At 41.6% G+C, this 24,267-nt stretch overlaps 1 protein-coding gene across 2 annotated transcripts in view; it reads right to left on the bottom strand.

The window, feature by feature from the left end:
- Window positions 1-24,267, bottom strand: part of GRK5 (G protein-coupled receptor kinase 5) — a 152,866-nt gene that overhangs the window by 12,311 nt on the left and 116,288 nt on the right. For both annotated transcript variants that reach the window (XM_083741388.1, XM_083741387.1), the window contains exons 5-14: window positions 20,943-21,043; window positions 18,374-18,466; window positions 15,995-16,058; window positions 14,545-14,685; window positions 13,400-13,590; window positions 10,493-10,530; window positions 9,055-9,144; window positions 8,032-8,240; window positions 3,389-3,526; window positions 1,215-1,352 (exon numbers count right to left, since the gene is read on the bottom strand). In XM_083741388.1, the coding sequence (XP_083597514.1) occupies window positions 1,215-1,352; window positions 3,389-3,526; window positions 8,032-8,240; window positions 9,055-9,144; window positions 10,493-10,530; window positions 13,400-13,590; window positions 14,545-14,685; window positions 15,995-16,058; window positions 18,374-18,466; window positions 20,943-21,043 (1,203 nt within the window). The remainder of the gene's footprint in view (window positions 1-1,214; window positions 1,353-3,388; window positions 3,527-8,031; window positions 8,241-9,054; window positions 9,145-10,492; window positions 10,531-13,399; window positions 13,591-14,544; window positions 14,686-15,994; window positions 16,059-18,373; window positions 18,467-20,942; window positions 21,044-24,267) is intronic.

Genomic DNA, 24,267 nt, shown 5'->3' on the forward strand with positions numbered 1-24,267 from the left:
GCAGCAAAGTCAATCCGAAGCTTCAGCTGCTGTGCCGACAAAACCCTGACATCCCCACTGCCTCTTTCCTCCTGGTCAGTGGCAGTGACACTGCAGCTACGAAGCCAGTGTTGCAGCTCAGCTCCAATGCTGCTCATTTTTACCACATACCGTATTTTTCCGTCTATAAGACGCCCCCATGTATAAGATGCCCCCTATTTTGGGGGGCTGAAACTTCAGACAATGAGGGGAGATGGCAAAAAGTTGCTGAGCTTTTTTTTTGGGGGGGGGGAAGGATTGCCCAGAGTTGTTGAGCAAAATCCGCCTCCCGTCTGTCCCCTTGCCAGCAGAAGCTGCCAATCGCCCACCCAATTGACGCAGTGTTGGCCAATCAACACCACCCATTGATGCAGCAACCAATAACACATACAATAGTTGCTGACAGCTGCGGCAGCAACCAACTACCCATATATAAGACAACCCCCACTTTTTAGCATGATTTTAAGGGAAATAACCTAGTCTTATACATGGAAAAGTTCGGCATGTTGTTGGGTTTCCCCCCCTGCTGTATGCTATTTAGGAAACATTTATTTATGTATTAAATCTATACCCCACCATTTCTACCAAAACAGCCCAGGGCAGCACTTGTTTGGAAGTGGTTTATAAGCCCTTAAATAGAACAAATTTGGAAATAAATAAAAGCCCTGCAGACAAAAGCAACCCATGTCAACTTAAAGAAACGAAAGGCTGCCTTGGCGCTTTGTTGTAAGCTTGCTGGGGTTAACTCCATGACATGGCCATGCCTGAGACCTCAGGACGAGTTAAAAATAAAACAAGGAAGCAAAAGAAGGTTAATCTTGCCTCATTCTTCTAATAGGGCCCAACTGAAGGGTACCCCCCTTCAAATCTACCCCCAAGATCTATACAAATCTTTCGGACATTGTAGGCTTTTATCTCTGTGCACTGAAACATATTTCAAAATCTAATAAAGAAGAGTACTCTGCGGTCCATTAGAGAACTTCAAAGGTCTCATTTGGTACTCGTTAATTTTTAAGAAAAAGAAAATAGGCATGAACATAAACATTACCAACATTATCAAAACAATTGTTCCCCTCTGAAAGTAATAGCAATGTGTCAAATTTTCCCATGAATATATGGGTATTTATGGAATTTTTAAAGGCTGAGGGCAGGAAGCATTAGAATCACCTGACAGGGAAAAAGAAGTATTTATTTACCTCGTTTTGCCATGGAATAGAAACAGAGCCTGTGGAGAACTTGGAATAGAAATCGTCATCTGTTTGGTCCAGGTTCACTCCCTTGACAGTTGAAAACTGTTCTATGTCCAACACGTCTTTGCAGTATACTGCTCTGGGCTGCCGCAGCAGAAAAAAAAAGTGAGAGAGTCCACAATGTGTGGGTGAGGCGCTGAATGAGAATGCTTAACAGCAGCACTGCGTTGTAATACAAACATTGTCATGTGCCTCATAGGCATGGTTACAATCAGTACCTAGGAAGGAACGTCAGGTGCTGCCTTATATAGATTCAAACCATTGACCCATGGGCCCCAATATTTTCCAACGTTGACTGGTAGTTGCTCTCCATGGTGTCAGACAAGGAGTCTCTCCCCTGGGGGTGCTGGGGATTCAGCATGGGAACTTCAGTACCCAAAGCAAGTGCTCCACTCATAACCTACTGCCCTCACCTCCCCATTAAAACAGTTATACACTGAAACGTTTCCATTATAGAAAATTGCAGCGCCAATATTTAAAAAGGAAAAAATATACATAGTTTAAAAAATAATTAAGTGGAATCTCAATGCTTTAAAGTGATAAACAGCCCCCCCCCCCCCATTTAAACAGAAACAACTTAAAAGGGGAGAACTAACTGAATGAAAATTTCAGTTGACTTGGCATTTAGGCCAGGGCTCGCAGAACCACAAAGTTTGCTCTGTTTGTCCAAGCAGGCATGGATTTTGTCTCTCGTGAACTGCAGCCACTCTACGCATAGCTATAACTGGAAAACCCCAGTGGGAGACATCCAAAGTAACTTTTTTCAATCTTTGCTTAGAAGCCAAACTCTAGAGAGCTGGTTGAAAAAGAAGTTAAATGAATGCCAATTACAAGACACGAATGTATCGAAAAATGTGCAGTTTCATTGCCAAGCGCTTTGAAGGTGACGCTTCAAATCTATTTCACGAGGAAAATGGTAAAACAGCTTGGTTTGTTTTGATGAAATATTATTCTTAGTATACTTTCTGTGGAAGCTTGGGGGTTCTTATGGATTGAACATGGTCACTGGAGACTTAGGAGGTCTCATTATTTAGGAGAGCCCACTTTCAGCTATACAGTGGTGCCCCACAAGACGAATGCCTCGCAAGACGGAAAACTCGCTAGATGAAAGAGTTTTCCGTTTTGGAGGTGCTTCGCAAAACGAATTTCCTATGGGCTTGCTTCGCAAGACGAAAATGTCTTGCGAGTTCCTGCGGTTCCCCCCCTCCCCCCTCCTTTTTCTAAGCCGCTAAGCCGCTTATCCGCTAAGCCGCTAAAAGCCGCTAATAGCGCTAATCCGTCAATGGGCTTGCTTCGCAAGACGAAAAAACCGCTAGACGAAGAGACTCGCAGAACGGATTCTTTTCGTCTTGTGAGGCACCACTGTAGGTGGTTCCCCAGCAACAGTCCATTTTGTACAGAGATTGACTGGCCACCATACTCCCAGGTAGTCCTGCCAAGGTGTTGGAAGGTACAGATGTAAATGCCACACAGCCTGTCCTATCCTTTCTAAGATAGTCTGGAGGATGTTCTTCTCCCACCAATGTTGGGAGTAAGAGTCAGCTGTCGGTATGGTATGCTTCTGTCTGTGGAATTGGAGGGGGGGAGGGCAGGGAACGACCACCTTGTTCATCCCCTCAAGCAGAAAAACCACATACTAGCCCAATTTCACCATGGCAAAGTTGCAAGGAAAAGTAATCTACACTACAAGCTTATTTCACCTCTATACTCCAATGCAATTGTCATGGCTTCCTCAAAAAAATCCTGGGAACTGTATTTGAAATTAATGTTCCGAGAAGTATTTGCTAAGAGATCGTTAGTTACCCTCACAGGATTACAGGTCCTAAGAGTTCTTGGAAATTACTGTTAAATCCATTTATGCCCTCCAGTGACTTTGCCCTATCAAAAATAGTACCCTGAAATAAAAGTATGTGACTGAACAAAGAATTATCGGACCCTGGCATCCAAGGTCAACATATGGCCACTTAACCATGCTAGCTCTCAAGTAAAACAGAATGTAACAGGGAACAGAAAGCAAGCAGCTGCCATTTATGTGAGAGAACAATCTCAAGTGGTGTATGCCATTGGTTGCTTTCAAGATCCACTTCAAGTACTGAGATTCTCTTTCAAGCATCACTTACGTCAGGGACAAAAGGAGGGTCCAACATTCCTGCTTCTAAGCGTTTGAAATTCATGCTCTTGAAAAATGGGTGCCTCTTTACTTCGGCTGCACCATCCTCCTGACAACCCAGCCTCTGCTTCACATCTTTGGTCAGTAGCTGGAGAAACAGACAAATGGGATGGCAAGATGGCGGTTGTTTAATTACTTTAACACACATACAGGTACATTTGTTAAACCTTCACAGCCCTGCCTACCCATATATAGGGCCTTTATAAATTAATTCACACAACCAAACTGTACTACACATTTTAACAAAAAGAAAACAGGGAGTTTCCTCAGCCCAAAGGCTTCAGAGGAATAAATTATATTCACATGCAGCTCAATGCCAGAATAGGCTCATAAGTGGTTTATAAATAAGATTAATTGCACAAGCATTAAAATATAAACATCCTTAATTTAAAATGCACAATAAAACAATCCAAATCAAGCATTAAATATAGCATGTGTATAATCAAATTATACAATAAAGTAAGTATATAGATAAGCTGGTATGTTTCATTTTAATTTTTTAAAATGGACAGTTAATAAGAAGCTGGCCAGTGCAAAGGCCTAGCCAGGACGGTTGTCCTCTTATATACCTGCTGAGATTGACAAGGCATCTGACCCTCACCTGAAGCTCATAACTCTCTTGACAGGTGATTTGGTCTGCAGCCACAGTGTGGAAATAAAGGATGAGTTTACCCACCAGATACCAGGCACTCTACTATTCAAATTAGGCCCCAGTGTTTTTCTTAAAATCCCCTTCTCAATGAAGTAATCAATTTTAATCTAGAATTTAAATTCCCAAAACTTTCTTATTTGTTAATTCAAGCGAGTAAACTACTGCTCTCACTTCATTACAAACAGTATTTCTGCCTGTAACACACTTGAGCAAACCTGCTCCTCTTCCTTTCACAGATATTTTGTTGCCATTTGTAGCTGCCTCTGATCAGTTATCATTTAACCCTTTGGGGAAATAATTAGCATCACATGTCATGTACATGGAAGTTGCCAAACCAATTAACCAACTAGAAGGATCACTGTTAATAGCACCAGTTTTCCTATTACTTGATATTGCTGGATAGTTCTGATGAACTGCAAAAGCATTTTTAGTTTGCTTTCTGTTGCCACCCTGGAACTTTTCTTTATTAGTGCCACTTTGTTTTGTACGATTCCTTGCAAATGAAGGAAAACAACTTTTCTGTTTATATATGTTGATAATATAATTTTGGTTACTGAGAATGAACAATATTGTACAAAAACAAGATTGAGCACAAGCCTGGCCAGGACATAGGCGTCCTGACTGTGACAAAGGTGACCTGTGTGATTGCTTGGTTGATTATCAGCTGTTGGGAACTTCAGGGTTCCTGCTCTCCCTTCTTATGGTCTTTGTACTGGACCTGGAGACTCCAATAGAGAGCATTCCATGTCAAGAAGGAGGGCAAGTGGGAACCCTATCAAATGACAGAGCAGGAGCTACACAGAGCAGGTCCTTTTCACTGGTGGTGCCAATTGTATGCCTTGCTCTTCCCAGACCTGTTCTCTTTTGGCCTGTATTTTGGAGCTTTATAATTTAGGAAGACTTTGGAAGAACTGGTTGACAAATCTTATCAGTCACTGACGTATTTTATTTGCTGCTATTCTGGGCTTCTGGTGCACCAGGGTTTACACCAGCATAATAGAGTTGGCCAGGATGCCAGAAGGGATACAATTTATGAGCTTTCTCCATTATCTGCACAGCAGGGGGTGTTCAGTCAACAGTGCAAAGGCTGAGCTGAAGCATTCCCTGCTGGTTACCTGCTTTCAGCAATAGGGGTCGCTGTTTGGTAGTACCCAGTTGGTTAGCTGTCAGATTCTAGAGCTCCCTATTGGTGGCACTTAGGTAATTTGCAAAATACAGAGTCCATTCATACAACACAGAGTTCATTCATAAAGCAGTGACATAAATCTCCATTGCTACATATTGGGTGCATATTTCAGTGGTTGAACGTACAAGTTTATGGCCATGCTGTAGTGTAGTGCTTATGCGATTGTGAATAAAAGCTGGCTGGGCTCATTGTCTCTGGGTTTGGGGGGGGGGAGGTGACAAAACTGATTTCCAATAAGTGCCCCCCTTTATTTCCATAACAAGTCCTTGAGTTTGTATTCTGAATGGTGACACCAGGGACCTAGAAGGTGCAGGGCTTGTGAGTCCAACCCCTGCATAGTCTCATCAGGGCTGACCTTAAGGCAATTGGAGCAATTTGGCCAAATTGGGCCCCGCGTGCTGTTCCTAAGGCCCCCCCGCACCAGGGCAATCTAAATGGATTTTATTTATATCTATAATTTTTTGCAGACTTTGGCTGTGAACTGGGTCCCTTCAAAAAAATAATAATTTCAAGTTGCGCCCCACTGCTTCAAATTGGGCCCCACTGGCTAGCCCTGAGTCTCATAGTTGGTGGGCCTGAGTTGCCCTGCCCTTGCATGAAGTCTTAGGTTTGCAGTTTTGCGAGAGGGGAGACTGCAGCACTGGGAAGAGGGCAGGCTGGCGAGGCCCCCTAGATTTAAAGGCCCTAGGCTTCAGACTACTTAGCCTATACATAAATCCGGCACTGGCTGCAATACAGCTGTCTTCTCTTTGTCCATTAGAGGGCAGCAATGGAAAACTTAACACAGACCATGTAAACAAAAAATGTTTGTATAGGCTTGTAATTAGAAAATCATTTTTAAAAAATGAATGGACATAATCAGGTCTCAGCTATACATGCAACAGAAAGTTCAATACTGTGAGTATATCTATCTATCTATCATCTATCTATCATCTATCTATCTATCTATCTATCTATCTATCTATCTATCTATCTATCATCTATCTATCTATCTATCATCTATCTATCATCTATCTATCTCAGCTTCAGTGGTAAGGAACAGCTCCTGCTTGTGTCCTATCAATGATCAGGCTACTGTTTCTGGAAAAATTATCCAACTAAACTGTTCCCAAAGCTAGAAAAATATAGACAGAAAGGCAGCGGAAATACATACAACAGAATACAGGCATCACTGAGGGAAGTTATTAAGAGATCAGAACTGGCTCTTGCACAGCTTTAGTAGATCACAACATGTAAGAAGATCTGTGAACATGTTAAGTCTCACAGTTCTTACAGGTGGGAACAGGAAGAGCACATATAGTAAATGGAATAAATGGTGAAATCTTCCTTCAAGTGTCTGTTATTGACATTATGGCTGCCACAGTCACAACTGGAGATTATTCTGATCAAGGGTAGCCAACGTGGTTGTCCTCCAAATGTTGTGGAGGACAATTCCCATCTACACCAGTCAGCACAGTCAACAATCAGGGATGATGAGAGATGGCTGACCCATGTCAGAAATGGAAGACAAAAGAAAAATTACTTTGAAAATGAATCCAAGAAATCTTGCTACATGTCCATACTGCAGTAATGAAGAGAAAAGCCCAGACATTTTCTTGTGGCCCATATCCCTTTAGAAATTGTTGAAAGCATCACCAAGAAGCTATTCATCCCTTATGCCGTTAAGGGACTGTGTGGAGAACCCTCTTCTTGTCTCTTCACAGAGCATCCCAGTGTGTTCAAACTGAGTTTTTGCTAATTTGAATGAAACATAGCCTTGAAAGGAGAAGAAAAGGCTGAGGAGTAAACGTCACACAAATCCAGAGCGGAGTTCCTAAGACGGCTGGATGGCATCTTCAGCAATTCCTGCAGCCAAGCTGTTGCCAAATATATTGCTCTGCTTTCCTTTGGACCACATCAGTGAGGCTGTGAAGGGGGTTCTTGTCATCTGGGCAGGCCAGGACCTCCATACACACTGCCCAAGCTTGCGGCCCAGGGAGGCCGCTTTGGTGCGGTTTAATGCTTAATGCTTAACTTCACCCCCAGGACCACACTCCATTGTCTCTTGAGACAGATGGATGCCAACAGCATGTCCCTGTGTCTCCTAAAGGTTTAGGACTCAAGATGAAGACATGTAAAGGACTGTAGTGAGAAATGGATACATTTCAATATGTACACTTGTATGTACACACACCTTACTGAAAATAACGTAGCTATTTGAATTTGTTGTGCAAGTGAATTAAAGCACGTGCCAGTTGGGACATGTGAATGTGAGTCAAGGTGGGCTCTGAAGTGTGGCAAGACTGGGCATTTTCTTGGGCTAAAATCAGCAAAGGACCCACTGCCTCAATATTCATTTTGAAGAGAGACCCCGCTCTCCCAGATTAGGGGGGAGGGGTTCACTGAAAGTGCCTTGATTGAGGGTCTTCAAAATTCTGGAACTAGTATGGAGAGTTAATTAAGCTACCCTTATCTCTCAAGGGCACGGACAACACACTAGAAGCTCCTAAAAAGTTTTTTTTCCAGAGCCACAGGATGGCTAATACTTTTCTGTTGTGTAAAGTGACAGAAACATCACTAGGGAGGGAGCAAACTAAAAAACCTAAATGATTATTCAGTGCAACTTCTATGACCTCTGGTTAATTTTCATGCTCCTGAAGTACAGCGTTAACAATGGATTAATCTTTTTCAACTGTAATTACCTATTCAGTGCAGGCTGCTAACAAATTCGGGCTTCAAGTCTCCAAAAAGAAAGAAGGAAAAAGAGCCCCCTTACCATTTTGCAGATAGACTTTGCCTCCTCAGAGAATTTATGGGAATACACCTCCTCGGTCTCCAAGACTCTCCTGTCTACCTCTTCTCGCTTCACCTTCTCTTTCCTTCCACGAAAGGGAGATTGTCCTGCAATCATTTCATAGATCAGGCAACCTAACCCCCAGTAGTCAGGGCTGAGGGTGTATCGTTGGTTATTCAAGACTTCTGGAGCTGGGAAAACAAGAGAGGTAGATGGGATCCATTTCTGAACTGACATCATCACACCCATGGCTAAATAACCAGCCATAATTCAAGAATGAAAGAAAAAATTCCATCTAAGCTTTGATTTGGCAAAAGGACCGGTTCACATGTTACATCTGCTACTGGGAGCCCCAGAATGGATTTGGGGGAGCATGGTGAGAGGAAGTTCCACTGTGAGTGAATGAATGAATGAATGAGTGAATGAATCCTTGCGCTGACAGAGCAACTTACCTTGCAGTATGTTGGGAGCAACCCCTGATATATAACTCTTTGACTAATATGTGGACTGAAACTTGTGTACACTTGAAAACGTTGGCAGCATTAAGATAAATTCAACAGTGTGAACAAGTTTTGATGGCTGTAATAATGGAACACTGAATGGTTTAGTTTATGTAAAATATGCAGGGATTTATGGTATGTAAAATGAACCATGGAAAGAGAAGAAGGGACGTCATTGATATTTTAAAGTTGTTTAAATGAATATTCTAAATTGTAAAATAGAAAAAGTATTTTTAAAATTACATAATAATACTGTAATAATAATAATAATAATAATAATAATAATAATGTTAATAAACAACTTAGTGCTACACTGGATTTCACACTTCTTTTATGTCATGACATCTTTCTCAAACTTATCAAAATAAAGAGAGCCTTTTGCCCATGACTGCTTTGCTGTGCTTGATTTTATTTTATTTTATTTTTCCTTTTGGTATTACTTTGCATTACCAAGTTTGAGAAGACAGTTTTGATAGCAACACACATAAGGTACTAAATCACTTACCCATGTAACCAACTGTTCCTACCCGTCCACGGATTGATTCACCATCAGGGATTTTAACAGCTAGACCCAAATCAGATATTCTGATGTGGCCTAAAAGGAGGTGGAGGGGAAAAACACAAATGTTCTAGCATAGCTATATACCTCTACAAAACAATGGGTTGTATCATTCCGCTGGTGATAAGGCATCTCTCAGCTCCACACCTCCCTAAATCTGCTCCAGAGAGTTGGGGAATTCCCCCTCCATAAGAGACTGAAAGAGGAGCCCAGGGCAGTGAGAAGACAGTGTTAGGGAGAATTGCCCCAAACTGGTCCCCATACTGTTTGGCAGGTGGAAGGCCTGCCATCAGCTGATACAACCAAATCTTTTTTTCCTAAAAATTCACATCATAAAACATAAATCTAAGCATGTTAAAGGAATAAAATGATACTGGCTCTTTGAAAGATCTCAAAAACCAATCAAGGAACAAATGAAACTGCCTAATTCCAGGTCAGGGCATTTGTTCATCAAGCTCCGTATAATCCCAATTTGGGCACTATCAGCTCTTGTGTACAGCAGAATGGAAACAAGGAGCAGAGACACACTAGGGAGCCCGAACCCAGAACTGCATGCTCTTTCTAGTAATTTTCCTGACACCTGTGTGCACAAAGTGAGTGTCAATAGAGAGGGGCCCTTTGTGCATATGACTGTATAAGTAAAAGCCTCCATGGGATCTGGTACCCTAAACTATCAGGATTTCATTTTCCCCCGCAGGAAGCTGATTGGCTGGCCTATGCTGGCCTGCATCATCTTTGTGGACAAGAGCAGGCTAAAGCATCATTCATTTCTGGGCTCTGAGATTTTATTTTCTGGAATAGTATTCCTAGGAACAGGAATACAGAACAACCAAGCACAACTCAAAACCATTTCTCTCTTGAGAGCAGGGAACATAACACAAAAAGAGTGCTTCTGGATCAGGCCAATGACCCATCTAGTACAGCAATCCTGTTCTCACTGTCGCCCACTCGGTGCCTATGTTATTTACTAGTTTTGACACAGCTGATCAAAAACAGTAACGCAGGGTTTCATCTTGGAAATGGCTCCGAAAAGTAGGATAGAGTGCATCTGCAAAGGCAGGGTGGGGGACAGCATACAAATCTGAGCACCATAATTATTTATTAAGGAAAATTCCTAGAGTAATAAGGAGAATGAACAACTTTACTTATTACAGATCTGTTGCCCTGAACCTAACACCCACTGCTTTTCATAATAGCAGTTTCTTTTCTCTCTCTTTTCTGGGAAGTCTATCCTTTTCTATATCCCAAGAAAAGCAGTGGAAGCTGCTCCATGTCTTACCCACTTCAGAGAATGATTTGGCTCTGCACAATACCATGTCATACAACTAAATGTAAGCTACTTTACTGTGGAAGAAAAGGCCTTGCCTAAAGCTCTCAGACTTACCATAATCATCTAACAGGATATTTTCTGGCTTCAAATCCCTATTAAAAAGAGAGAGAGAGAGAAAGAAAGAGGAAAGATTGCAATTATTTGTATGAAAGCAGCTTTGATATTGGAGGAATAGCAAGGCATCAGAATGCTGTTTCCTTCCAGCCATAACACAGCAGGGAGCCAATTCTCAGAAAACAGATTTCAAACGTCATTATTTTTTTTTAAAAAATTTTTTTTAACTATTGCAAGATGGAAGCTCCCGGTCCATCAAATAATATTCCGCTCTGCTGGCACAAGGTTATTCAGTTCAATGAGATTTGTGTTGACACAGAACTCTGAGAATCAGGTAGGTGATAGTGTCTAACCCACCATCATAATATTAGAATAATAATAATTTTATAACCACTTTATTATTTATATGCCACCCATATAAATATGGGCTAGCTTGCCCCAGTGTATGGAAGTGACCAAAGGGGTGCTGACCATCTAAAAAAAAAAATCCACACTCAACTTGGCTTTCTGGATTTCAAAAAGCCACTGCACTATTATTATTTCGCAACCTATTTTTAGACAATGCCAATTTATACATATTTACTTCTGAGGTAGAAAAGTATATTTACCACCCAGTTTTTATAAGGATAACTATTTGCTTTATTAAATTCATGCATTGGAGAAAACTTGTTAAAATATTGCTTCACAGATTATTGTATTTGGGAGGGGCTGCTTCAAACACCTCCCCATGTGACAATAAGGTGGGCAAATTGATACACAGATCTTTGTCACCACATAAACAACCATGTGAATTGGCTAGACTTTAATTCTCCAAGTTGATTGTTAGAGCAATTTGCACTGTGAGAGGACCACCCATTATACAGAGCTTTAATTTACTCCCTTTTAAATGATTTTAGGTTTTGCGATCACCGGACAGAAAACTTAGTGGTTTCCCCTTACTAATCAAGTGGGAACTTTTTTGTTTATTCAAAACATATCATGCACATTATTTATTATTATAAGCCAAGGCACATGTACGAAGAACATTTTTGTTCCCTTCCTTTTGTTGGTTTAAATCCCTATTGACCTCACAAGATAAACTTCACAAGATAAACCAATGGGACCAGGCCTACTTTTCAAACAAACAACTCTGAGAAAATATGTGAAGGGTGAGAGAAGGCAGAAGAAAATGGATGGCTTTATTTTAAATACTACTGTATGCTTATTCTCAGTGCTAACAAAAAGATTCGCTTTGGAGAGGTGGGATGAAAGGTCATTCTGAACAAACCTCTTCATTCCAATTTTAAACGTTTCCTTGACGAGTCCAAAATGTTTTAATTCTCTTGCATTCTACATATAGGCTGTTGATCAGTAGCTAAGGGGCAATACCCCCACTATTGCAAAATAATAAAATAAAACAAAATAGGGGGAAATTCTTACAATGTTCGTGGAAGTTCAAACATGTACTTGGCAGGACAGATAAGACACTTGTGTCTTATCCAGTGCTACTTCCATGTTTTGTAGGGGTTCTTGAGCAAGATGCCCTCAATGGTCTCCCTCCCTTAGTGACTCCACCACTCGTGGTCATTATGTTGCTGCTCCTCCAGCTCATCATTGCTACAAACTGCTTTTCACCTTCTTTGCCTTCTGCTTGCTCATCTCCCTCTGAGTCAGGGCATGATGCAGGCGAACAAGCAGGTTGCAGTGGTGAGAGCCCATCCAGGAGGTTTGCCAGTGGGACCCCTGCTGGAGGTGCCCAACCAATTTGATCTTTGACACCAGGCTCTGGTCCCTTTGAAAAAGGATCTCTTTGATAAATTATCCTCTTTGAGATCAAGGACAGGTTGACTCCCAGTGCATCACAAAATAGTCCTGCATCCTATTTCTCCACCAGTAAAATGAAGTCCACGTTGCATACAGACTATCTGTTCTGTCACAGAGCTATGGCCCCTTCCCTTGTAATCCTAGGGCTGAAACTCTTGAACATATGAGTCTATAAAGTCAGATAACTAATCATTATAACATAGCCCAGATTTGCAAATCTGTCCCTGGGAAACATGGCAGCAGCAGCCTCAGCAGCCCGGAGCTAGCCTGTTAGTGCAGTTGGCTCTGGCTGGCTTCAGGAGCTGCTCGCTGCTGTGGCACCCGCCATTTTTCTTACGCCACAGCAGCGAGCAGCTCCTGAAGCCAGCCAGAGCCAACTGCGCTAACAGGCTGCCCCCTCCTGGGCAACGGCTGCCTGCCCGTGGCTCCCGAGCCTCCCCGATCTGTCAAAACAAAGGGAGAAGGGGAAAGGACATCAGGGAAGGCTTGGGAGTCATGGGCACGTGCCGCGCCACTCCCCAGTTGTTTTTTTTAATCTCTGTGCATTTATGTTTCACAGGGTGTGTAAGAAGGGCTTTGCACCTTTATACAATATGCATGTGTGCTTGGACCCAGGGTCTTTTGCCTCACCATCCCGACTACTGACTCCCTGTTGCTACTCAGCTTCAAAAAAAAGAAAAAAAAAGGGGGGTCCCTGGATTAATTGAAAAAAATCTGGTAACCATATAACACAGCTTCCCGAAGTCTTAAGCCGAGGTCCCAGCCTTGTTACTGAAGAGCCTTTTTGACAGAGAGGCTGGGGACTGAATATAGGAATCTTACGGCTGTCGCAGGCGGGGAAACTAGATAAGGATTGTAACATTTTCCAGACAGATCCACATACAGGATCTTCAATTTCTAAGTAGATGGCTTTCATTATTTAATGGATGAGCAGCTTCTACATAAAATTTCAATGTGTGGGTCCTTATGTGATACTCCTGAAAAGCCCACTCACAAGCACAAAACATGGAGGTGGTTCTGCATATCATAAATATCTATGTAAAGTCTCAGGAAAATAAAACAGACTCTGCAACAAGTTTCTGAACACACCGGAATGATATTTACCTGTACACAGTGTTCTGTTTGTGCAGGTCCTCTAAGCCACAAAGAATCTCTGCTGCATGAAACAAGGCTCTTTCTTCCTCAAAGCCTGGGTTCCCCATATTATAGATGTGGAACTTCAGGTCACCCCCATTCATTATGGTCAGAACTAAACAGAGTGCGTCCTTTGTTTCATAGGCATAGGCTAAGTTGACCTAGAAGAACAGTTGGGATAGTTTAAAGCACAAAGACAGGTGCTTGGTGCACACATATTCATTCATTGCTAATGTTCTGCATTTGGAATGACATCAAGTATCATATGATTGAATGGAGCCAAAGGGGAGATAGGCAAATCGTCAAGGGTTAAAAAACAAAACTCTGAAAATTTGGAAGCAACGTGGTACTAAGTCGTTTTCATAAAGATTATCACTTGCAGGTCCATAGTGTCATGCTGCCATGAATATTTTTTCAGCAAAAGTAGAGACCTGATGACAACCAAAACAAAGGAGACAGTCCCCAAAAGAATGAGAAACAACAGACCAAGTTACAGGAGTCCCCAAAAAACAATAACAATCATGTAAAAAGTGATTATAGTTGAACAACACAAGATAGCACATAAAGCTGTGGTAGCCGCTATTCTGTAACAATCACAACAATTTCTACAAACAGCTCAGATTATTACGTTATTATGACGAGATATCCTAGACTGCACCCCATTTCATACTTCATCAGAACAAAACAGATAATTTATTGCAGATGGCAGCAGTAGACCTTCCCCCTTAGACTATTTTACATGCAGCCATGTTTTGTTTAACTATCAATCACTTTTTACACAATTATCATTGGTGGTGGTGGTTTGGCTTCCTGTGCTGCTCTGGGTTTGATCTTCTCAATTTACTCCTGCATCTCCTATGTCTGCAGCAGCTCAAGGTCTGACAAATGAAGCACGAGACGCCCTGACGTTTTGGACTATCAAAGAATGATGCACAGAAAAGGCTGTACTGGGAGTGACAAAACATATCATATACTGTACAGCCAACTTCAGAATGTTGGCTTGAGGCGAGATGTTTTCTGGAAGCATTATACACTTCCTGTGACTAATGCCATTCCTTGATGGGTGTGCCGCCCAATGGAAAGCCTGTGCCCATTGCAAATTTGGCAATACTTACTACAAATTGACTATTGACTTTTTCTAGAATCTGCTTTTCATTTAGGGCCATGGATTCACCTTTCCTCTTCTTTATCCTTTTTTTCTCTAATCTTTTGCATGCATACATTTTCCCAGTTGCTCGTACTTGGCAAGCACACACCTAGAAGGAAAACAACAACGTCAACAAATTGTGGAGGGGGGCGGGGTTGTGCAGGAGGAATTTAACACTGGTAATCCTGACCATGCCAGTCCAGAAGGAAGTCTTGTTGCATTCAACAAGGCTTGCTCCAAGGTAGGTGGGGTTAGGATTGATGCCTATGTTACCAAAATCACTTCTTGATAAAACTGTATTATCTGAACCCCCCCAATCTTACTTTTAAAGGAAATTCAGAACTAACTGAAGAGACTAACTAATAGGTGAACTTTGGCACGGGACAAGGAGCAAAGTTTGAAGGAAAATTCAGAGCGCATTGAGCTATAGAACTCATTGAATATCCTAAACTGAGAGACACTGACCAGAATAACCTCTACCAATGGGATGGGGAACTTCAGGCCTGACACCCAAAAGTTGGCCCTCCTGGCCTCTCCATCTAGCATTTGAGACTCTCCATACCTCAGCCACACCCTTCCCAGACCTTCTTTGCACATTCTTTGAATGCTTTGCCTGGTTAGAATGTGTCCTTCAACTCTGTTAATATTTCTTGTTTGCCTGGATAGAGACTAGAAGGCGCATGGGGATGTACCTAGACACTAGCCTACTGTACAAAGGTACAATTTGCATTCTCTGCTCCCGCTTTTGTCTCGAATGCAGCCCACCACTGGGCTGTGGCCCCAGGAAGGCTGTGTAGAAGGGGCTGTGGCCCTTGGGCTGAAAGAGGTTCCGGGACCTACAGAAAATGCAAGTTCCCATTCTGGAGGGTTGAGGCAGAAGAAGACCCTGCTGCAGCAAGGGGTTGAGATGCAACCCTCACTTTTCAAAAGAGCAACCACAGAAACAGGATGCAATAAAGGAGTCTTTGAAGCCTCTTCAACAAAGGAACATAGGAAGTTGCCATATCCCAACTCAGGCCATTGGTCAATCTAGCCCAGTATTGGCTACACTGATTGAAAGCAGCTCTTCAGAGTTTCAGGTAGACACCTCTCCCAGACATACCTGGAGATGCCAAGAATTGGATCTGAGATCTTTTACATGCAGAGAAGATTCTCTACTACTGAGATGTTGCTTTTCTCTCAAGCGATATGGTTTACTAGTGTTTTATATTTACATACAGGTAAACATTTACTATCTCAAAAAGACTGCCTGATGCACACCATCTATGGCTTAAGCTTAAAGATTCTTTAACCTTAAATCATGGAAATCACACAGTCCTTAACATTTTCATGCTCAGTCCATCAGATATTTGTGGGGCTGGCTTACTGTTCTTCCGAGGAACACATTGTTTTCAACAGAAGTTTCCAGAACTACTTACCTCCCCGAATCCACCTTTTCCTAATACCCTGTACTGCCTAAATGTGTTTTTCGTTACTGGTTGTCTGAAAAAAAGATTGGGAATGGGAGACAGAGGGAGAGAAAAGAGATAAAATGCTTAATGCTATCTTTGAAGAAAGAAAAAAGAAGAATAAAAAAAGAATGTTGCTTTAAAGGTGATTTGAAGAAAATCATCCCCTAACCATTAGCTCACCATCCCAGGCTATTAGCTCAACAAAAGAAAAGTTAAGTCAGCCATTCCTACAGCAATGCACAATGACAGTATTACCAGCTGTTTCGAAATTCTGCAGGTTTTTCACATTTCTCAAATGACACTGTTCATTATAGCCCCGTGGAGCTATTAGACACAAGCAATTTGCTTCCTGTTCCTACAGGGCAGACCAACCTGACCCTCCAAATGTTGCTCCACTCCCAATTCCCACTAGCCTCACCCAGCACAGCCAACGGTCGGGAAAGATGAGGCTTGTGGTCCACAAACCTCTGGAGGGTCATAGTTTCTCCAGCCCTGTTCTATGGCAAATAACTTGAGTACATGGACACCTCTACTGCCCATCAGGAGAGAGAGGCTTGTACTCCCTGTACTCAATCTGCTGGAATGTGATTAAATTCTACCCCCAAATTGTGATGGTCCGGAAGCACCCTTTGGGTAGCAGTTAGGGTGCTGATAACAGCAATTCTCCCTCAAGGAAATATTAAGGGCCAACTTAATTATCAAAATATTCTGTTGACCTAATCTGGGCCTATTCCACTACATCACTGCTACATGTGGTTAGTGAAGCCACAGTTGCAGCTTCCTTTACTACTGCCTCACCAGCTCCTTGCTGAAGACATTTCAACTGTGGAACTAACTCCATCTATCCCATCCAGGTTCAGGGGATATTTTGAAGAAAAGTCAAGCCTGGACCATCGAACTCTCACTTATAACTGGATTTCTGAAACCCAAGGGGGAAATGGGTCCTTTTTCTTCCAGCACCTCACTTTTTTTTTTTTTTTTTTAAAAAGAGAACATCGCTGTCATTTGTTCTTCAGGGGGCAATTAAATGAACATCCACAGCTGATACTCAAAGGAGTATCGTTACTATTGCTTTCCTGCCACAACCGATCGAGCCACCAGGGGGCGGCGTGCTATTACATTGAGGGTGAGCTTAGGGCTATCAAAGACAGTAACACGAGGATAGTGAAACTTGCAGCCTTCAGGCTTGCATTCAGAAGTCTTGCCTTGAAACATTCATGCTAAATTTTGAAAGTGAGACGTACCAGCAGCTAGACTAGGCTCCACACCCATCTGCCCTCATGGCCCTTTTCTCTAATACCAGATGTGTGGGTGTTGTCTTGCCTGCAGTTACTCAATAGTGAAAAGGAAGTATTTGTGTGGCAGGCAGCAACTGGGAGATGCGCTTAACCCCCCCCCCCACACACCTCAAAACAATACAACAAATACCTCGACTCAACAGTTGGCAGCTTTAAAAAAAAAAAAGTCTGAACGGATACTAAAAAAGAACAAACCAAAGAAAAACCCAGTAAAAGCAAAAGTATGCCAGTAATTGATGCATTGTTGCCAAAACCGGAGTATGCCAAAGTAAGGTTACCAGATATCCCCATTTCCCGGGGACAGACCCCGCATTTACAAATCAGTCCCCATACAAAATCCATTGAAGTTGAAAAGTGTCCCCGGATTCATTGAAAAGAATCTGGTAACCTTAAGCCAAAGTGTAAAATTCCTGCATTAGTTATATGTGCAGTCTGGAAGAGTTAGGCTGCCATCTTAGTATCAGAGACACCGACTTGCACCCAAGATTGAGGGGGCCCGTCGCGCACATTTGATGTAATGCGTGTGACGCTGCAACCTTGGCAGGGAACTCAGCAAAATGTGGCTTCAACAACCTCCTCTTTCACGGTCAGGAGAACTCAGCCACTGACACTGTGCTGTACACAGATCTCCCCTCAACACTGAGGTGACCCGGCCCCCTGCCCAAAGATATTGAGGGGGCTGAAAACACCTCAGCCTCATAAAGTTGGTCAGCTGCCTAGCACCCACACTTACCCAATGGACCAAGTTCCATTGAAGTAGGGTACTAACCAGGACTGTCCTTTATCCCTGCTTTTGTTTATTCCAGTAACTGAATATTCTTAACTGAGTATTTAGCTTCTTAATATTAAAAATAAAGAACATGGGCTTACATTTATGATTAGCATGAAAAGTTTGGACAAAGTCTCCCCATTGTCTAAGGGCAGTCAAAAAGAGTGAACTTCAATTCATTTGCAAGTGCTAGAAGTACTATTAACATTATTATTCCCCTATCCTTTCCTAAGTCCCATCATGGAATAAAAACATACAACGCCCACCTGGACCACTTACCTTTCCAGCCATTTCCACTGGAGAAATCTATCAAAGTACATGCTGGCTGAATATTCTCGAAAAGGTTCTCCACTTAGGTAGTCTTGAACAGATCTGTCTCAGATGAAAAAGACAAGACAAACATTTTACAATCCCGAGTCTCATTTTGAAGACGTACTCTAGTCTCTTTGAAGCGAGGATGCTTAGGTGAATTTCCACAAGTTCAAATGTAAATACATTAAAAATATATAGCATGTTATTGTTAATGTCAAACTCTGCAGATGTTGATGGTATGAGTAATTGTTAATATTTTAGGAGGTTAGCAGTTCTCAAACACCTGGGTTTTATGATATTTGCTGATAAACCAAAACATGCTTTACCAACCAGTGTTTATAGTTTCTACCCTTGCCAGTAAACTCTGTATTAAAGGTATTGCAACAGTCTGATTCACTGAGCAAAAAATGCAGGGTTTCTTCATGCACACCTGAATGTACATAGCTAATTAAATGCTATGCAAAGCTGGTTTATTTCAACTAGATAATTAAGAACAATTTTTTTTAAAGAACAATGGCTGCCTTTCATATATCTCTTTGAGTTTTAGTTTTGTACTTTGACAATGAATACCAGTTGCTGGAAACCACAGGAGCAGAGGCTGCTCATGTTTGAATCCACTTGCTGGTTTGTCAGTCACTGTGAGAACAGGATGTTGGACTAGATGGGCTATTAGTGTGAGCCTGCAGACTCTTCTTCTGGTCTTAAAAGGCAAGATTTACCAATAAATCCCATGCTTTGAAATCAGTATACAGCAGAGGAACAAGGCACAGCTTTGAACACCAAGCTCAGCTCTGCCTTTTTCATAACTGCATGGCAGTAACAAAGCCAAGGGGACAAAACCAGCTCGTTGTTAACACTGTGAATGATTCTCATTTTCTTCCCCGGCAAAGAGAAAAATAAAAGCAGGACAAAGTCATTCAAACACATAAGCAGAACTACTGGTCTATTTTTGCAAATACCCACTTAAACCATCCGGGAGCAACAAAAGCTGCCCAGCCAACAGAGACTACATGGTGACGGCTTTCAATGATCCCTGGCTTTTGATATTTTTTGTTGTTTTAAGGTCCCACTGTCCCGACAAACACGGGAACTAGGGTTTGCAACGCAAATCTTTTTATGCAGACCTTTTCGGTACAATAGCAAAATTGCTGCGACTTTGCGAAAATCGATAAGCCCTTTCACAGACAATAGGATGACACAACACACGTACATTTCAATGCCACGGTGCACAGCAGCATTTGCACAGTCTTTTGTCCACATAAGCTAACAGCCCATTAATTCATCCCCCCTCCCTCTCCAATTTGAATGGGAGGCAATTCAGTCTGAAAGGGATGTGGATTCCCTGCACCTCCCTTGGAAGCATGAGGATTTGAAGCTTTTGGTTTTGCTGTTTTGGCTAGAATATATTGATGTAGACTGTCAACCACACGAAGGTTGGGTTTTGTACAGGACCTTCCAATACCCCATACATACACAGGAAAAAGCATGGGCAAAGCATGTTCACCATCATGAGTGAAAAACCTATTTTGTCACATGTATGCACATTGCCAAGTTGTGGCCAATGCTACGTATTTCACTAGGGACCCTGGCAGAGAAAAATAAACCCTGCATTTCTCTATTAGTTCTACACCAATCAGGGCTGGCACTTCCCTGTTCATTGTAAAGGAAAATCATTTTCCCTAGCAAGAAACAGACACCCCCACCCCTTGTTACTGCTATTATTATAATGTTCACTCATGCCTTTAGGAGAAGGAAGTACAGGAAGATCAAATAGGAAGTTTTGTGAGCGTAAGAAGAAAGGAAGATGTCAGTTTATATGGTCCATTGGTTCATTTAGTTCAGTATTTTTTATGATGACTATCAACAACTCTCCAAGATTTAAATGGAGATCTGTTCAAGCCCTACCCTGAAGATGCCAGGGACCGAGTCAGGGACCTTCTGGATGCAAAGCAGATGTTATACCACTTAGCTAACAAAATGAAAAATGACAAAGTTCAGGAGAGGGGATTGACTTGCTGTTTTCCTGCGTTTCTTACTGTATGGCTTTAAAGACAAATGAGTGGCACAGCCACCAGCATTCAGCCAAATATGCAACCCCACTGCAAACTATTGGGAGTTCAAAAGAAGTTTTTAAAATGCTAAGTGTATGTTGCAAGGGGTGTAGGTGTCACTGGATAATTTTTTTTAAGGAAACAAGTAAAGGATGCAAATAGAAGAGTTGGACCTAGTACTGATTCCTTTTCAGTTTTGGCTTATTGAGTATTACCTTCTAGTTATTCCCATTGCATTAAGGGACCACAAATACAGGACAAATATCAAATCAATCTGAACCAGCTGTGTTTAGCAGTGGACACTCTAAATTCCCCTCCCCACAAAAAAACACAAAAACATTGCCTGTATAAAGCCCTTAAGATAACAAATGTTCGTTTCGAGCAGCAAATAAGAAGCTGAGACGAATTGAAACTCTTAGCCTTTAACTGATACCTAATTGGAAAAGAATATTTCAGACAGCAACAGTGAAATAACCCTAACTTACTTCACACAAGGTGAGAATAGCTCTTTACAGGGACTGTTTTCAAGTTTTTCTTCTGTCTGCTGGACAAGATCTTGACTGACTTCTGCTACATAAACTGGAGACTACAAAAAAGCAAAGAGATTAAGCAACACATTAGCTTTGTGATAGGGGAAAGCATTCCATTGACAACCAGGTTCATGTATAGACAAATATTTGCAGTCTTAAGAAAACAACGCCAGAATTTATCTCCCTGTGGCTCGTGAATGCAGTATTTTAAACGGAAACACACATTTCATCACACGAAAGAATCTGGGACTTATTTGCAGCACAAACGAGAACCCGCTAAAGTAAGCCAAGATGTAGCCAGTCCACCTTCTTTTATTTCTTAAATATAGAGACCCTGTTTAGAAATATTCTAGAACCCTCTGCAAAATCTCCCTAAAAGTGTGGTGTTGTAGGATCCTGAGATCATGTTAAGGGTAGCCAAATTCTGTGCGATTGCCATAAAACTTAGGGAACAAGCTGTGCTATCATAATGATTAAGGTTTTAAATGATAATTTTAGGTTATATGTTAGTGACTAAGTTATAATTTATATATTTTTAAACTGTTGCTATATCTGTATTGTCTCTGCTATACCTAATTGCAAATTCAAATGTATCCCTATCGTGTTTTATGACTTCCTTGATATTGTATGAGGGCTGGAACTGTTCTGTGACCGAAATAATAAAATTCAATTCAGTTGTGTTGTGTTGTTGTTGATATCTGCCAGTTAGCTGCAAATGAATGAATATTGTGGGACTCTCGACAAAGCATTACTGTTATTCCCCACTTCCTAAAAGGAGTCAGCCCATCAGCCAGTCCTACCCTCTTCCAGCAGCCATTCCTACTTCCAGCAGTTTTCTTCTCTAACAGTTAGCACTCTATAGTTACTGAACATGCTTAGTTCTGTTCCATTTTGGTGACAATCTCTTCGGCACTCACCACCTGAATGTGCTCCCAGAGGGAGTGCTGGTCCTGTTTTTGTGGAATTTGTTTTAAGTCTAGCATCGATGACTACCTCAAGGGTTTCATGAGGTATGGTTGCCTTTTTAATGGTGCTGTTGGCTAATGGCTATTTAAAGTTGTGACACATCTGGCATGAGAAAGAACAGGAGCTAAAATCAGTGCTCTGTCTCCCTTCCTCTGTGAGTGTATTCTCTAGAGAGATGGAATATGGCAGCCTGAATATAACCAGCAAAAAGAAAGAGCATTTTGCAGCCAAGAAGGATCAAATGCAGAGCCTTGTATTTGTGGAAACAATCCTGCTTTAAAAGCGAGGGTCCTGGTGCTTTGCTGCTTCCTCTGTTCAATGTTGTATTATTAATAAGCAATCAGATATTACAAATCACTTCATAAGACTCCATTTCTTTCTTCTCACAAGGAAATTTATGCTGAAGAAGGCAGCCATAGGAGCTTCCTACCACGCAAGCTAGTAGACAGAAACAGCATTATGCAACCACCCAAACCAACTTTTGGTTTGTATGACAACTGGCCAAGAGCTTTATTTTTATTTATAGTGTTACTAAATTAAAAACCTAAAATGTAACAGTTCAAATAGAGTATTTGTAAATATCTAAATAAAGTGATTAATTTATAGTATACTTTTATAATTTATAGCACTGGTTGTATGAATAGTTGTTCGTGGATGTATACTCGCATATGTAAACTCCAAAGAGTAAAGATTTATAATTTTATGTAACATATAAGCTCTTTTTCGATGTTTGAGCTATCCTCTGGATATGCACAGATCCCACCACACGTCTGCAACATGCACAGAAACATTGCAGATGTGGCAACAGAATGTGCGCAAGATGGGAATGGATCCTTGTATCTCTCTGCCATATTCACAGTAAGTAGGAGAAGTCCAGTGCCAGAAGGTATTACTACCACTGACAATCAGATACTATCATTTGCAACAAATTCCATAGTCGGTGCTGCATATACTTACTTGAGAAGTTCTGATAAAAGGATAATCTGATAAATTGGGGGGGAAGAGGGCTCCAAGCCATTTGGAGTAGCAGACAATTTGTTTTTTTGAGGTGGTTGGATCAATAATCGCTTTCTGCTACTCCCCTTTTCATGCCCACTACTTCCTCAGTGCTTTCATTTCTTTTACAGCTATGTGTGCACTTATTTACAGCAGTATCCCGAACAGAGGAACATAGTTTTATATATAAAGTTTTTTCTTTTCATTCTTCAAATTTGCAAAAAAGCAGAAAACTGAACAAGGAAACCACCTTACATTTTTTTTACACAAGATATTTCACAGCAATCTGAAAAGCTGAGAATTTGCAATTGCCTGACTGTGTTCTTTTGTGCACTTCCTCGACAGCTTTGTTTTTTTTTAAAGAAACATGCACACACAACTTTCTGTGTGCATGCCTTGCCAAATAAGTATAACAGAATCAACAAATTAGAAGGCAGGGACAAACACAAGAGACATGGTGGTATGAACATAAAAGACCAAAGTTGCCCCTCAAATACAGATTTGAGTGGCGTGGACTTTTCTGGGCTAATACGAAGGGGGGGGGGAGTGGATTGACAGTTAAACAATGCTGAATGTGGATAGGTCCTTGATCTGTTGTTTTGAAAAGGATGCAATATCATGGGAAGTTTCCTAATAAATCCCTGCAAGACACGCCTTAAAATGGCATGGACAACCCATCAGGGAAGAAAGGTGGAAGCAAAACTAAATATCTAGCAGTGGTAGAGCAGAGTAAAATATATTCTCCAGCACCTCTCTCTCTTACACACCGACACACACTTTTCTCAGCCAGTTAACCAAGACTAAAGTGACACTGCAGAGGAGGAATGGGCAAACTGTGGCTCTCCAGGTGTTCCATGAAGGCTGGCAACATTAGCCCTGCTGTGAGCGAATTTCTTGCAGATGATTGCAGTGCCTGGAGACAGACAGGTCATGTATCCATAGCAGTGACCAGAGGAGAAATGGCCGCAGGAGGGAGAACAGAGAGAAGAAACATCATGGTGCACCTTTAACAGCAAAATTGAATGTCTTCATCTGCCCCAACTGCAATAAAACATGTCTCTCCTGTATTGGGCTCTACAGCCTCAGCAGGCTCTGTAACTTTCCAACAGTTTGACTATACTCTTGATGGCGCACTCTTTAGTTGTCTGTCAAGACATACAGATTAAAACAACAACAAGAGGGTTGGACTAGATGGCTCTCCGGGCCTTTTCCAACCATACAATTCTGTGATGCCATGTGTTTTGAAGTTCTTTTTAAATCAGCTCCATAAACTAATTAACATGAGAATGCCTTCGCATCATGCAGGGTTTTCAGTCCA

Source organism: Podarcis gaigeae (assembly GCF_964106915.1).
Source record: "Podarcis gaigeae genome assembly, chromosome: 5".
NCBI lineage: Eukaryota > Metazoa > Chordata > Lepidosauria > Squamata > Lacertidae > Podarcis > Podarcis gaigeae.